The 17,447-nt window shown below is 34.0% G+C and overlaps 1 protein-coding gene across 9 annotated transcripts in view; it reads right to left on the reverse strand.

Moving 5' to 3' along the window:
- CDH18 (cadherin 18) overlaps positions 1-17,447 on the reverse strand; it is a 1,101,027-nt gene that overhangs the window by 222,733 nt on the left and 860,847 nt on the right. For all 9 annotated transcript variants that reach the window (XM_023218216.2, XM_023218208.2, XM_023218214.2 and 6 more), the window contains one exon: positions 11,117-11,236. Coding sequence is in view for 7 of the 9 variants with exons in the window: in XM_023218208.2 (XP_023073976.1) it covers positions 11,117-11,236 (120 nt within the window). In the remaining 2 variants the exon portion in view is untranslated. The remainder of the gene's footprint in view (positions 1-11,116; positions 11,237-17,447) is intronic.

The following is a 17,447-nucleotide window of genomic DNA, read 5'->3' on the forward strand; positions in this document are numbered from 1 at the left end:
TTAGTGGAAAAGAAGGCTGAGTGTTTATATGCAGTCCATATATATTTTTTATATATATATTATTTTATATATTATATTATATTTTAATTATATATATTATATATAAATTTATAAATATATTATATACAAATTTATATATAAGATATTTATATATGATATTGTATATACTATACTATACTATATATAATATATACTATATATTATATATATCTTATATAGCAGTCCATATATATTATATATACACATACTATATATGTATATATAGCAGTCCATATATAATACAATATATAATATATAATTATATATTTTATATAATTATATACATATATACATATGTATGTATATATATGTATACAATTATATAAACATACATATACATATACATATATATATTTGAGACAGAGTCTCGCTCCCTCCTCCAGGCTGGAGTGCAGTGGCCGGATCTCAGCTCACTGCAAGCTCCACCTCTCAGGTTTACGCCTTCTCCTACCTCAGCCTCCCGAGTAGCTGGGACTACAGGGGCCCGCCACCTCGCCTGGCTAGATTTTTGTATTTTTTAATAGAGACGGGGTTTCACCATGTTAGCCAGGATGGTCTTGATCTCCTGACCTCGTGATCCGCCCGTCTCGGCCTCCCACATATATATATATATTTTTAAGACAGAGTCTTGCTCTGTCGCCCAGGCTGGAGTGCAGTGACTCGATCTTGATCAGGAATTCAAGACCAGCTTGGCCAACATGGTGAAACCCCGTCTCTACTAAAAATATTAAAAATACAAAAATTAGCCGGGTGTGGTGGCACAAGCCTGTAGTCCCAGCTACTTGGGAGGCTGAGGCAGGAGAATGGCATTGCCCCACGAGGCGGAGACTGCAGTGAGCAGAGATCCATCCACTGCACTCCAGCCTGAGTGACAGAGTGAGACTCCATCTTAAAAAATAATAATAAAAAATAAAAATAAAAAAATGGCCAGGCGCGGGGGCTCATGCCTGGAATCCCAGCACTTTGGGAGGCTGAGACGGGCGGATCACATGGTCAGGAGATCAAGACCATCCTGGTTAACATGGTGAAACCCCGTCTCTACTAAAACTACAAAATAATTAGCCAGGCACGGTGGTGGGCGCCTGTAGTCCCAGCTACTCGGGAGGCTGAGGCAGGAGAATGGCGTGAACCTGGGAGGCGGAGCTTGCAGTGAGCTGAGATCCGGCCACTGCACTCCAGTCTGGGCGACAGAGCGAGACTCTGCTTCAAAAAAAAGAAAAAAAATAACAGCTTACACAAGTCAAAATGGCTCTTAGTATAAAGAAAAAAAAAAAAAAAAACAGTAAATGTTGGAAACACTGCAGAGAAAAAGAATTATTATACACTGTTACTAGAAATGTAAATTAGTACAACCTCTGAGAAACAGCATGGAGAACTCTCAAAAAACCCAAAATAGAACTACCATTTGATCCAGCAAACCCACTACTACTGCTACCCAAAGAAAAAGAAATCATTGTATCAAAAGCATATCTATATCCATATATTTATTGAGGACTATTCAAAATAGCAAATATACAGTAAGTATCCATCAATGGATGACTGGATAAACAAACTGTGCATATATACACTGTGGAATATTACTCCTCCATTAAAAAGAATGAAATCATATCTTTTGCAGGAACATAGATGGAACTGGAGATCATTATCTTAAGTAAAATAATGCAGAAAGAGAAAGTCAAATCCTACATGTTTTCTCTTATAAGTGAAAGCTAAATATGTGTACACATGGATATAGATATCGGAGACTCTGAAGGGTGGGAGGGAACGAGGAATGGAAAATTACTTAATGAGTACAAAGTCCATTTTCTGGGTGCTTATTATACCAAAAGTCCAAACTTCACCACTATATATCCATGTAACAAAACTGTACTTGTATCCCTCAAATTTATAGGAATAAAAGAAAACACAGATAATTAAAAACTTGCTACTGGATGTAAAGCACTCAGGGAGGCCTGCTGTGGAAAGCAACAGTAACATCTACGGTATTTAAGCTGTATGGAGCTCTCAGAGTAGAGAAGAAACACCATATGAACAAAAGGGCTACTGCCGTTTTAGGAGGAATGTAAAAACGTTACTCAAGGGCCGGGCGCGGTGGCTCAAGCCTGTAATTCCAGCACTTTGGGAGGCCGAGACGGGCGGATCACGAGGTCAGGAGATCGAGACCATCCTGGCTAACACGGTGAAACCCTGTCTCTACTAAAATACAAAAAATTAGCCGGGCGTGTTGGCGGGCGCCTGTAGTCCCAGCTACTCGGGAGGCTGAGGCAGGAGAATGGCGTGAACCCGGGAGGCAGAGCTTGCAGTGAGCTGAGATCAGGCCACTGCACTCCAGCCTGGGCGACAGAGCGAGACTCCGTCTCAAAAAAAAAAAAAAAAAAAAAAAAAAAAAAAAAAAAAAAAAAAAAAAACGTTACTCAAAGATCAGAGGTTAGTTCCCAGAGTTCAGGGAATCAACCATTGAAGTGTAAATTTGCCTGGGAAAGGCATGCCAGGAAGAGGAATAGCCTAAGTGAAAAAATAACACAGAAGCAGTGCTTGGTTGAAATACAGAAGTAGGTATGAGCATAAAATTTTTTTATATATAATATATATAATAGGAAAAGTATATATGTGTATTTTCTATATATATGTGTGCATATATAGTGGTAAAAATTGTGGAACATTAATAAAATTCTAGTGCTTTCTAGATTTCATTGTAGATATCTAAGATACTGGGTTAGTGGATAGTCTAAGGAAATCAGTGGTAATGCAGTACATTTAATCCTGTGGCAGTAGGATAAATGACCTCAGAATAAATTTAAAGTAATGAAAGAAAAATCAAATTGCTTGGTAATTATATAACACAAATTATGTTTAATCAGGTTTAAAGACTAAAGAACACAATTGCAATGTTTCCTATTATCTATTGATTTAATATTTGACAATAAATTAACTAGTATTAACAGCTAATACATTTGCCAGGCTATTGGCTAAACAATCATTCCCGGTATTTTTTTTTTTTTTTCCCAATAGTTACTATCGAAATGCAGGAGGCATAGAGCGCGGTCACACACAAAAAAAGAAGATTAAATAAATTTATATTTTATTAGGAAGAAATAGTATAAGACATGCTACAATTGACCAACATTGATTCTTATCTTTTTGATATGTAAAGGTGTAACTACAATTCTATAGTGAATTAGATGATTTTTTTTTTTACCCTACTGGTAGCAGCTGGTCAGTTTTTTGACAAACAATTGATATTTTTGAAGGAGTAGATTCAGGTGGTTTCCTCACCCTGTTTGCTTAACAGCTTTTCGTAAGTTTAATTTACATACTATAAAATTTACTTGTGTACAAGTCAACCTAATTCCATCTTAATTGTTTCATCTAGAGCTACAATGAATAGTTTGATTAGCATAGATCACTGATCTAGAATTGTGTTTTGTTAGAACTATATGCATAGGAATTAAATTTGATAGATATTATTCTGTTGATATCAAAAAGACACTATGATCTTGCCACAGAGTAGGAGAATTATCTGATATCTACAGTGTCTACAAGTACTTTGGTACTTTGTGATGGGAATAAAATTATTTACCAAATATGCATTATCAGTGGAATATCAGAGAAAAATGCATTTAGTTTTGTTTTGATTCCCCCAAATAGCAAACCTAATATAATTTTGATATTTCAAACAGTGTGAAAAATGTCTTTTTGTAGTTTGATATTGCTACTGTAACTGTAAAGTGGTTGTTCATGGAGAGAGAGCAGTGTGCTCTCTCTGGTTCACAGATTTCAGGTTGAAAGTAATGAAAAGTATTCTCAGGAAACCAGCTCAACACCTGCCTGGGCAGTGCACTGTACTATGAAGGTGATTCATATGTCTGCAAAGAGCATTTCACAAAGGTCCCAGGTATCAGTTAGTGGAGGGTATGCATCTGTACATAAACATAATGTAATCGGAGTGACTTCATTGAGGTCCTTTTCTTCAGCAATCTCCATATAACTTTCTCTTTGTGTACGTGTTGTCATATGATCACAAATGCATGTTTAAATCTAGAAGATGATAAAGCCAATTGAGGGAGCATTGTCAACTTTATAAAGATTTCAAAATTTTCCTAAAATACCTCAGTGACCTCACTGGCCAGAGCAGTGTCGATAGATACAGGGAGGTTGGAAAAATCTAGATTTTTAACTGCATATATTGCTACCCTGAGGAAATCAGAGTTATGATATGACAGGCAAAATGAGAAACCAATATTAAATAGACAACCACTCACGTCCACTGGAGTTTAATAACTCTTTATTTCTTAAATGCTGTCTAAAGTTGACATTTTTTTTTTCTTGTGTTGTTATCCTCACACAATCTGCTGCAGTTCAGGAACTACTTGGAATTCTTTCCTAAAGTAGACAAAGTGAGATTTTTTTTATTTTTTCAGTAAATGGAACCTATTTATTTTTTTTCCAAGAGGAACAAATTAGTTAGCTTTGATAATGACTACCTAACTCTTTTTCTTTGTTAGTCAACTATAACAGAATTATTTTTACGTTTCTACAATAAGTTCTCAATGTCCTTGATAGGTTCTTTAAAATGGTGATTACAAGAGAAGGGACATACAGCAGGTCCTTAAATTATGTAGTTTCCATTACTTCATCTCCTTGTAACACTGATGGAAACAATATATGGTGTCATTATACTTTATCTCGCTTAAAATTTGCAGTTTCCAAGAACCTATGAATGATAAATGAGGACTTATTGCATAATCATTTGTGTAAGCAATTATTATTGTTGTAATTATTATTATCAATAGGAATGGGCTATAAAAAGATAAATTGACAAAGCATATTCTATTGTGAAATCTTCTTTATCTGCTGCAGATATTGTAAACCACAATTTAAATATTTTATCTTCTTAACTTTTAATAAATATACTGACTTTGGAAAGTGAAAGCTATCGTCAAATAGATTTTCATATGAAATTATATAAAATTAAAAATAAAATCGATAGGACTTCTAAAGATGTTTTACATAGTTTGTTTAAAGCATATAGAGAAATCATTCCTAAACTTATTATTTTTGCTCACTGAGCAAAAATGAAATGAAAGAAATTTGGGGAGGAAATAGAGAACCAAAAAATGTTGATGAATTTAATTATTTTATGCAGACTGGAGAAATAATGTAGAAAAACCTTGTTTTCAATTACATCCTATGAAATTCATTGAGGTCTTCAACTGAGTTCATTTTTATACCTTATTGAATTCTGCTACAAAATGTTAAAAAAAGATTATCTTGAAGAATCACAGTTAATGTCGGTCAAGAGCTCTGCATTAGTGACTGTTGTTTCACAAAGAGCATGGCATCTACAGACACTATTCTGAGTCAAGACTGTCAATTTCGAAGATAAATGGTTGGTTATTTTATTGCCTAACTTTTGTCTCCTTATAGATTATAAGTTATATTGCCTAACTTTTGTCTCCTTATAGATTCACAATTTTCTAATGGTATATTTCTCTTATTTATTGTGTTCGTAAAAGATTTCTTGAAAATGTTCAGAAAGAATTTAATTGCATGTAAGTTCATAACGTATCTTACCTTTATAAATTTTCGACTAAAAAACTTTCAAACAAAATAATCATTTTTTTTCTACTTCAGATAAGACTATTTCAAATTCTCATAATCATTCAAAATGTAGTAATTTTGGAAATTCTGGTCAATCTTTTTTTTTTGAGACGGAGTCTCACTCTACCACCTAGGTTGGAGTGCAGTTGCACAATCTTGGCTCACTGCAACCTCTGCCTCCTGGGTTCAAGTGATTCTCTCTGCCTCAGCCTCCTGAGTAGTTGGGATTACAGGCGTACACTACCACGCCTGACTAATTTTTGTATTTTTCAGTAGAGACAAGATTTCACCATGTTGACCAGGCTAGTCTTGAACTCCTGACCTCACGTGATCCGCCCACCTCGGTCTCCCAAAGTGCTAAGATTACAGGTGTGAGCCACCGCTCCCCGACACTTGTCAATCCTAAAGAAGGAGACAAGATAACTTGAGTCCTATATTTTTTCAAGGACTGGGCTAAGAGCAGTGCCCTCATTTTCCCATGGGATTTAGGCATTACCATTCTAAGTTCATACACATGGAAACAGAAACAAAAAACTTAAGTAATTTGATCAATTTATTAAGCAACTAAATAGTGTTCTAGGATTTTAACACAAAGCATCCCCAACTTCTTTTGCAATAAGCCTTACTATTTCAGAAAAAATATTTAAATTTATGCTATATTTATATCATATTAATTAAACTATAATGTGACTCTAAATAGTATATTAATCTTTGGAAGAAAGGCCAAGTAAGCAGTTTCTTCATTATATTTATAATAATGCCACGTCAAATAAATAATAACCTGACTGTGTCTTTGAAACTGGTAGTCATTATTAGGTATAGGGAATTTTACTTGATGCTAAGTGTTCTGTCCCTGTGAGATAGATGTTATTAATGCAAAAGAATCTGATGAAATATTTGAAGTTCAATGTCTACTCCTTTTTAATATCATGTAACACAAAAAATTAAAATAATGAAATACATTAGGAGTGTTGATAAAAGAATACGTGGTATGCTCTTTGTATATAAATAAAGATAGCCTGTCTGATCTTGCTATTTTTATGTACCTGACAATTAAATGTAGAATGTATCAAAATAAATGTTTTCAGCTGCTATATTTTCTAAGTAAATATTCTTACATTAATTAAGATATGTAAACATTACATGAAAACTGATACATGAGTTTAAAACATAAACATACAAATATGAAAATAAATAAATGGCTTAGTAGTATTTACCGGGCATGTGAAAAAAACCCACTATGAGAACCATTTACACAAATGTATGAACTCCATTATTGACTATCAATGATTTATACATTTCATGTTAATTAGGGTCAAAAGAGCTGATACTGACTACTATCAACAATTGTAAGGAAGGCTTAACTAGGATTTTGTAAAACAGTATACTCCTCTATTTTTCCTGACATTAGGTTTTAATTTAGGTTTTCAGGCTTCCTGAATTGGTCATCAGGAAGATTCAATATATTTGTATGAAATAGGTATAGGCATGGCTTAAATTATAAGCACTAACAAAAATAATATTAAGTAGTTCCTAAGTTTTTAATTATGAAACAGCAATCAGAGAATCATTAAATGGACACTTGATGCTCAGGTAATGAGCATTACGAGATTTTCATGTCCAATTAAAAACTACACACTGGTCTTCCATTCTATAATGAAATGGAACGTTTCCATTCTGTTTCTAAGGCCCTGGAATGATACCTGGTAGATTTCTGGCTCTGTCTCTGACCTATGTTATGGGAACTAAGTCCTTTATGTAGGAATTTGATCATTCAGTTTTTGTAGTCACTACCTGTCAAAAATTTTGTGATTTCTGAAGAGGCACAGAAACCTTGTAATATTGATTTATTTTTAACTCAGTTTACACTATATTAACTGAAGTAGGACTGAGATTTGAGTGGTGCTAATAAAGAACATCATCCTAGATTTCTCTTGAATTTCATTTTCTGATCACTTAAAATGACCTTCTCACTCACTGGCCTTCCTCAAAATGCATTGCTTAGGTTTAGCTCTTTTCTTAGATAGTAAAATGTTTTCTTTAATAACTGTAAAAAAATGTTTTCTTCCAATGAATCTAGCCAGAAATAGCACATGTCTTTTATATTTTATCATCGTAGTCCCCTGCACCTTTTAAATGGTAGTTAATGTTAAACCATCACTTTTTAATGCACATTCGTCCTTTGTTGGTATACATTGAGCACAAATCATAAAATAATTATCTTAACAAAAGTCATTAAAAGCAATAAATTTTTTCACAAGATGTTTCACCATACTGATAAAATAAGATTTCAGTGTAAAAAAAAATCAGATATTATTAATTTAAATTCTATATCACATAGTAACTCAACAGCCACACAATTCATTTTCTGAATACAGCTATTCAGAGATGGTTTACAAAATAGGAAGCCAAGGTCTCTGGAAGATCACAATGGTTAATAAAATTTATCTTTCATGGAAACAAGCCAATCCAAACACTGATTTTATTCATAAGCACTCATAAGTCTACGTTTTGAGGTGTCAAAAGTTATGTTTTATTATGATTGGTCTTCAGTGAAAATAACTGGAAACATGCTGAGATGGAGTCACGCTAATTAGGGGAGTGGAATTAGAGTGATACTATTAATATACACCATTAAAAATGACTACTATTTCCATACTTCTTATAGAACATGCCACCCAACATAACTGATTCTTCAGTTTTCAGCACATTGGTAGCTTATTCCAGTCATTTTTCTGCACAATTTCAACTAAATTCATTAGTTCTGAGGATGTTTAATAGCATTGTAATCAGGTTTTTAAGCACAAATTGCCAAATGTGTTGTTTGTGAAGACTAATGAATGTTTTATTTTATACCTCACTTAGCACTTTCTACAGAAAACTGTCTAACTCTAAGATATTTGCATATTTAAAAGATCTTTAAAAACACTTTTGCCCCTTAATGACCTAGTAGGACAGATAATCACAGGTTCCCATGATGCATTAGTCAGTATAATACTGATATTAACACATATCAAAGTGGAAGCATGCACTTTATTCAATACATTAAAGCTCTGAAGAAAGGAACAAAGAAATGCAAGAGCAAAGAAAATTGTGTAGAGCAGCATTTGAATAGCAGCCTATTTATACTTGAGATAAACTTACTTTTGTTGTTTAATGAAGTACTCACTTAAACTGTAATATATGTACATAAATGAATGCACATTGTATTTATATATTATGTTACTGATATATTTGCTTCCCCCAAATCACAAGCTATAGCAGTCCAACACTATTAGAACATCACTCTCAGTGACCTGATTTATGCATCCAAGTGCATACACATACATGTATTTACTCACAAAACATATGCAAACATTCACATTCAGACACATGGGCACACAAAATTGACGTTTGTTAGCCAATTGTATGCATAAAAAGTATAAAAGAATTTTAAAAAATTCATACAGGATGTTTATATCACAGCAATATGCTATTAAGTAACTAACATTATTTATAAATAAATATTTGGCTTTGTATGGCATCGTTAATAGACTAATGTCATATATTTGTGTGCATGTGTCTTTATGCATGCATGCCTGTGTGACACGTGCATGCATGTGTGTTAGTATAATTCTAAACAAGGCAGTTGAAATAGTATCCCTGTTTCTTTCCTCTAGGGAGATGAGTATTTTAAGGTAGGAATTATACTTATTTTATATTTGAAGCAAACATCATTATTGGGAAAATAGAACAAAATGTGAAATATCACCATCAAAGAATGACAAACTTTCTCAACTAATTCTAAGCTCTTCTAATGGAATAATAATGCGTAATCATAAATATGTACATTTTTGTGCCACCACTTAGATTACTGGATTAATAAGCATGTTTTCCTAAATATTAAGTGATACCTTGGAACTAACAGAAACTGCAGGTCTCAAACTCATTGTAAGTTGCATTATGTTATTTATTTTATTATATCCCTATTTCTATTTTTCACTTTACATATTACAATCTATTCTATAATTATAATGCATATAAGGATATATATATATTCATGTGTATATTCTTCATTTCTATATCTATATCTATATATGTTCTACGTTGTTTTCTTTTTAAGGTACAAAAAAGAAAGAAAGAGTTAAGCAAGTATGTCTGAGATCTATTCATGCCAGTGTATTTCCATGTGGGAGCACTCCAGGAAAAGAAAGAAGGCAAGGGACCCAATCAAATCCTCTTGTAAACATGATAATGACAAAACTTTTGGTAAACAATCTCCTGGTATTAGCTAGAGAGAAAGCGCTTATCTATAACATCTTTTTAGTTGGATGTGCCTCACATAAGACATTGGTAAACAAATCTATAATCTGTAGACTTATGGAACAGGGTTCCCTGAAAAATGGGTTATATGCTATATAGTTATAGAAGTATAAAGAGATATTTATGATAAAAAAAAATAGCTCCTCTCTGCATTAGTTATGTGGCTATGCCATTTACTTGGAGATGCCACATGTTGATCTGATTCAGAATGCATCTCGCGGTCAGGAAGGACGTAGGGTGCTGCTGGAATATCCTAGATCTCGCTCTACTTTATCCATCTCATAAATATGCATGTCCTTAAAATTTTAGAAAAACTTGAGATTTGTTACTGAACACTTGTCTAAATTAAAAATGAGTTTTACTTAACTCAATTTTTAGCAAAAAATTGATTGTCAATGGGGACATTTGCTTTTTTATGGTTTTTGGATTATGCTGCTGTCGCAAATCCTATAATACATTATTAAGCAGCCTTCATTACCATTTTGGCCTGATATGACAGGATATAATTGATATGATATAATGAATTATGATATGATTGATATAATATGTTCTGGCCAGTAAAAAATAAAAGGAGAGCAGATTTATATTTTTCCTGAAAAAATATTTATGTCTTTGGCATTATTTTATTTTTTTTACATAACATAGTAATTGAGGGTTGAATAATTTACTCATTAGAAAAAATTGCCAACTCAAGAAATATAAATCTCCCAATGCAATACAGTTTTACATATATATGTGTGTATGTATATCTGACAGTTTATGTGACAAGCAAAATCTATGCAGGAAAATTTCAAAAAACTATTTACCCTCTTCAGCAAAGAATTAAAACTAATATATAAGCAGAGCAAATAATATATTTGAAAATCTCACTCAACATTTGTAATATGCCATATTTGTTTTAAACAGAGATTATTTATTAAAGTATTACAGAAATATTGAAGGATATGTAACATTTTCTTGCATGGGTATAAATAATGGATAATTAACATAATAGGGAAAGCGGTTAATTTATTTTCAATTATTTCATTACATTGTTTTAGAAAAAGTGAGGATACATTTAAAATGTGTTAAAATCACACTACCTGATGGAAAAGAGCATCTAGAAATAAAAACCATTGCTTTATAATTTACTGTAGTAAACGCTTGCATGCAAGTTATGCATAAACACACTAACCTGTTTTAGGATCGACGGAGAAGTAGGGTTGTCCCTGGAGAATGCTGTAAACCACCCGAGCACTGTTTCCATAGGTAGGGTCATCTGCATCAGTAGCTGTCACCTGTAGAACAGAGGTACCTGTGCATTCAGGAAAACAAATTTTAGTGTGTGATGGCATTTAGCATATGATTAATTTGAACACAGAAAATGGGTATGGTGAAATGTCTATGGAGATCAGTAATGGTTGTGTCCTAGTAAATTTAATTAAATGTATGTATAAAACATATTACTTGCTTTCTTTCCCTGCTGTCAACTGTAATGAAAGAGAGTCTAAAATATAATATTGGTCTTAAACTTTTTAACATGGTTCTTTATGTGCTGGTAACATTGTGAATGGTCTCTTTTGATTTTCATTAAAAAAAAAGCAATAAAACATAACCAAGGTTTGGTCGGCTTGTGCTAATAAATCAAATTGGTACTAACTGTGCAGTTAAATCAGAGGTATGATAAAGCTGTATATAACATGTTTCATGACTGTTCTGAAAAATGGAGGTGAAATGATTTGTGATTAAGTCGGGAAGGTGGGTGAGTTGACATTCAAGTATCAATGACATCACAACACTCCATTCAAGTCATTTTCTGTGTTACACATTCTTTTTATTTATTACTTGCATAATTAATGAGTCACATAACTGGTCTTCTTTTTTTGTTTGTTTTTTTGTTTGTTCGTTTTCGAGACATGAGATGGAGCCTTGCTCTGTCATTCAGTATGGAGTGCAGTGGCACGATCTCAGCTTACTGTAACTTTTGCCTCCCAGATTCAAACGATTCTCCTGCCTCAGATTCCTGAGTAGCTAGGACTACAGGCGCCCTCCACCATGCCCAGATAATTTTTGTGTTTTTAGTAGAGACGGGGTTTTGCCATGTTGGTCAGGTTGGTCTTGAGCTCCTGATCTCTGGTTATCTGTCCCCCTTAACCTCCCAAAGTGCTGGAATTAAAAGCATGAGCCACTGCGTGCAGCCAACTGGTCTACTAAGTTCAAATCTCATTCCTTTAGTGTCTCGTACACAGTGCCAACATTGCACTGGATTTTTTATAATAAAAATGAATTATAAATTCATTTATAACATTAAAAATACTATATTTTGAGGTAATAAAATTATCAAATGTAGTATGCTCATGCCTTTATGCTTACTTTTTAAAACCCAATTTGCATAATTAGATATACTTATATAATATTTCAATTGTTTCTAAACAAAAACTTAATCTAAGTATAACATGACAACCATATATTAAGGGATATACAACTTCATTGCAGAATTAGTGGGTAAGAATGCTCATCTAAGAATTCACATCTATTCATAAAATGTACCTGATGAATCATCTAATAGTGCATACTTGATATTTTATTCCATGTCACTAGAAAAATTCTACCTACTAATTTGGGTTATCTATCAAGTAAAAATATTTTTACAATCAAATGATCTTGTATGGAATTTTGTCTTCATTTTGGTATTTGAATATGGAAGCACTGACAATTAAGAGTTTTTTATTTTAGCAATGATGTCAATGATTCAGGACCTAATGTCTGTTCAACTAGAAAATGTGTACTTCTAGGCCTGGGCGTGGTGGCTCACGCCTGTTATCCCAGCACTTTGGGAGGCAGAGGCTGGGGGATCACCTGAGGTCAGGAGTTCGAGATCAGACTGGCAAACATGGCAAAACCCTGTCTCTACCAAAAATACAAAAATTAGCTGGGCTTGGCAGCGCATGCCTGTAATCCCAGCTAGTTGGGAAGCTGAGACAGGAGAATTGCTTGAACTCAGGAGGTGGAAGTTGCAGTGAACCGAGATTGTGCCATTGCACTCCAGCCTGTTCAACAAGAGTGAAAAGAAAATTTGTACTTCTATGTTGAACTTCAGACACAACTTTAGGTAAAGCTTGTTCTGTGTCTTCAAGTGATCCTAGAAAATAGAATTAATATGCCAAGTTCACCTAACAATCCTTATTAGGAGATCATAAATATGTATAATATATGAAGGATTCTGACCCCTAAAATGTATTTTAACAATGAGACTCTAAGAAGAAATATGACTTGCAATTATCCATCCTCAGAGGATGAGAGCTGTGTTATGTCTAAAAGAGATTTCAAATTATAGACCAATAAAATAGTATGGTGACAGTAACTGCTGTTTAGAATGCTGAGAAACTGGGTCACTCATACACTGTGGGTAGAAATATGATTGTTTGGCAATTTCTTATAAAACTAAACACACATTTACCCAGTAAATTGAATATGGCATTTTTTATTTTTTATTTTTATTTTATTATTATTATTTTTTGAGACAGAGTTTTGCTCATGCTGCCCAGGCTGAAGTACAATGGCACAATCTTGGCTCATTGCAACCTCCACCTCCCGGGTTCAAGTAATTCTCCTGTCTCAGCCTCTTGAGAAGTTGGGATTAAAGGTGCCTGCCACCATGCCCAGCTAATTTTTTCTATTTGTAGTAGAGATGGGGTTTCACCATGTTGGCCAGGCTGTGAACTCCTGACCTTAGGTGATTCGCCCGGCTCAGCCTCCCAAAGTGCTGGGATTACAGGCATAAGCCACCGCGTCCAGCCCTAGAATTTTAACAAATAAATAAAAACTGATGTTCACAGAAAAACCTGCTTACAAATATTCATAGTGGCATTGTTCATGATAGCCCCACACTGGAAACCATCCTGATGTCCTTCAATGAGAGACTTGTTAAACGAACTGGTACATTCATAGTATGAAATATTACTCAACAATAAAAATGAATAGACTATGGATACATGCAACAACTTGTATGAATCTTCAGGGAATCAACTAAATGAAAATTAAGTAAATCCCAAAAGGTTGTATACTATGATCCCATTTATATAGCATTTTTGAAATGAAAAAAAAATTTAGAAATGAATAACAAGTTATTATTTTCTGGAGATTTTGGGAGACAGACTAGAGCAATGACGTTTGGTATAGAAGGGAAGCATAAGGGATCCTTATGATATTGGAGCTGTTCAATATTTTAATTATGGTAATTGATACACAAATAGGCACAGCTGATAAAATTCTGTAGAACTAAGCTCACTCGTACACACAGACATACACACACACACAAATGTATACAAGTAAATCTAGGGAAACCTAATGACAATCAGTAGCTTGCACTATTTCAATAACCTGGTTATGATATTGCTTTATAGTTTTGCATGATCTTACCATTGTGGGGAAAAAAAAAAAAAAAGATTTGCAAAATGTTACCATTACACGTGAATCTACAACGGTCTCAAAATTACAAGTACTAAAGACAAAGATGTGTTCTTGCCTCTGTGCTACTCCATTATTAGAGAGATAGTTTGGGTTTGTGTGTCCTGTGAGTTTTCTCAATATACCACTAACTTTTCTGGCTTGATTAAATCAATTACCACCACAAACTGTCCTGAGCTGATCACATGCAGACTCTCTCTCCCACTATAAAGTATAATTAGTTATTAACATAGCATATTAGGGACTTTTTATGTGATGGCACAACACTTGATCCATAACCAATATTTAATCCTCCAACTTATTCAGCGAATACCACTAGGTAGGCATGTACAACTAAAAGTTGATTTTGAAGACATTTTCATTGGTACCTCACTGAAATAAAATAAAATAAAGTCTGTTGCTAGGTACCCAGATTAGGCTTTAAATGTGCAGCAAGCTTAAAATATGGTTAAAAATGGTATAAAATTATTTCAATTGAATCTTTCTTTGAAGGTCAGGCACAGTGGCTCACGCCTGTAATCTCAACAATTTGGGTGGCCAAGGCGGGCAGATCACCTGAGGTTGGTGGTTCGAGACCAGCCTGACCAACATGGAGTAATCTCTTCTCTACTAAAAATACAAAATTAGTTGGACATGGTGGTGCATGCCTGTAATCCCAGCTACTTGGGAGGCTGAGGCAGGTGAACTGCTTGAACTAGGGAGGCAGAGGTTGAAGTGAGCCGAGATCATGCCATTGCACTCTGACCTGGGTAACGAGAGTGAAACTCCATCTCAGCAACAACAACAACAACAACGATAACAACAAAAATCTTTCTTTGATCTGATAAGAGAAGTGTGAATAGTTCTAGGCACATAGGGATTACTGGGACTCGGGAAAGGGAAAACTACAGAAAACAGTAGAATAACGGCCATTGAAAAAATAGGCTTATACACTCCTCAGGGTTTGAAATTAGCTCTGGCCCTGAAATAGCAATTTAAGCCTAAATAGTTTTTAATATCTAAATAGCAGTCCCTGGGTAACCATTTCATGCAAACAGCTGAGAAGTACAAACAGTGCAAGATCACTCCTCATTTGCTGTAATAGGCTGAATTGCCACATGAAAGAAAGAGAGTTGCTCTGTTTAGCTTGGGGTGCCTATAAAAGTCCAGCCTTGTTAAGTGAGAGTCGAGATACATGAAGGCAGTGACAAGTTAAATAAGGAAAAACAAGAAAAGGAGATGAAAAAGTAAGAAGGGTAGCGTGGTGATATTGTCTAAGTGATTGTTTAAAGTAACAAAGGAAAGTTAGTAGAGCAGACAAAAAAAATATATATATATATATATATATATATATATATAGAGAGAGAGAGAGAGAGAGAGAGAGAGAGTAACTCTCTGCCCTGATCCAAAAGAATGGTCATTAATAGCTACATACATTTCTGCACAGGAAGTCTCACACAATTCTCTTTGTGTGTGAAGCAAAGAGCAACAAATTGCCTCTTGTACTGTGTGTACTGTACTTTGGTGGTGCCTGAAGGCATCAGGGTACCACTTTGAGTATCAGATTGCTGATTGAAGGGAACACACACACTTATGAATAGCAGAACCCAACTAAATGCCAATCCATCAGAGAACAGAACAGGGGTGGACATAAATAGCAGAGATGGAAAAGAAATCTCTTGTCCTATTGTTCAAGGATCTTTTACTAGGTAGGACTGGAAAGAAAGCTTAGGGCTGAAAGAAACATATATTCATATCTTAAATTCTTGTTTATTTGAAATCTAGATAGAAAATTGTAAGACTTGGTATATTCAGTAATTATACTAGACAAAAGTGTGTGCTTTTATTAATGCTATAGGCTAAATGTTCATGTGCCCCTCAAATTCCTATGTTGAAATCCTAACTTCTAGTGTGATGGTATTTGGGGGCTGGGTTTTTGCAAATACCGTGTGAGAGCAGATTCCTCTTTATTAAGAGATTAGTGACTTTATTAAGAAGGGCCCAAAGAGCTTCCTCATTCCTTCTGCCATATGATGACACAGCAAGAAGATGGCCTTCTGTGAACCAGGAAGTGTGCCATCATCATGGAATCTGCTTGCACCTTGATCTTGCACGTCCCATCCTTCAGAATTGTCACAAACAAATGTTGTTTAAGCCACCTAAACTATGGCTTTCTGTTATATGAGTTCAAATAAACAAGACAATCAATCAATCAATCAACAAAAAGGAAATGAATAAGTAAGCTAATCAAAGTATATGTTATGGGTTAAATCACATCCTCCAAAATGGATATGTTGAAGTCCTAATCCCCCGTACCTCAGAATGTGACCTTCTTTAGAAATAGTATTTTTTAAATGAAATTAGTTAAGAGAAGATCATGCCGGAGTAGTGGCCACTCTAGCAAATTGGCCACTCTAGCAAATGAAGATGGTGTGCTAGAGTTTCAGTGGGAAAAATTGACATTTATTCTCATAATTTTTAGTTGCTTTTTAATCTGGGCAAAACTATGACGTTATAAGTCAAGAAAAAAATTGTGTATTATATTTGAAACCAGATTCATCATAAGAGGGATAAAAAGTTATTGTTACAAATAGATTAAAGTAAATAAAGGTGGATATCTGGTATTTTTGATCAGACACTTCTAATGATCTGCCTGTTGACATTTTTAAAGTTAGTTAATGTATTGTATTGGGCATTTTAATGAATTTTATCACTCATTAAAAGTTTAAGTGAAACAGATTCTCAGTATTTACATCTCTGTCTGAGAAAAGTCTCTTAATTGGATAATTCAATTCCTTTATTCATATTGTGTGCCCAAATTTTCTGCATAGTAGAAAAGAAAAAAAAAATTCTCTACAGTGTAAGACTTCAAAATGGAAATATATAATGTCTAAAATTCCATTATTCTACCAGAATATTAAAATAGGAATCTAATTTTCTCTGGGAATTATTATATAGGTTTGATGAATAGATATTAAACCAACAGTTCCTCTCCCTAGATAATTGGTTTCTCAATTAAAGAAATATCTTTCAAAAGTGCTTTAGAAACATTCTTATATTTTGAAACTGTTTCCCTT

Source organism: Piliocolobus tephrosceles, chromosome 4 (assembly GCF_002776525.5).
Source record: "Piliocolobus tephrosceles isolate RC106 chromosome 4, ASM277652v3, whole genome shotgun sequence".
In the NCBI taxonomy this organism is placed as follows: domain Eukaryota; kingdom Metazoa; phylum Chordata; class Mammalia; order Primates; family Cercopithecidae; genus Piliocolobus; species Piliocolobus tephrosceles.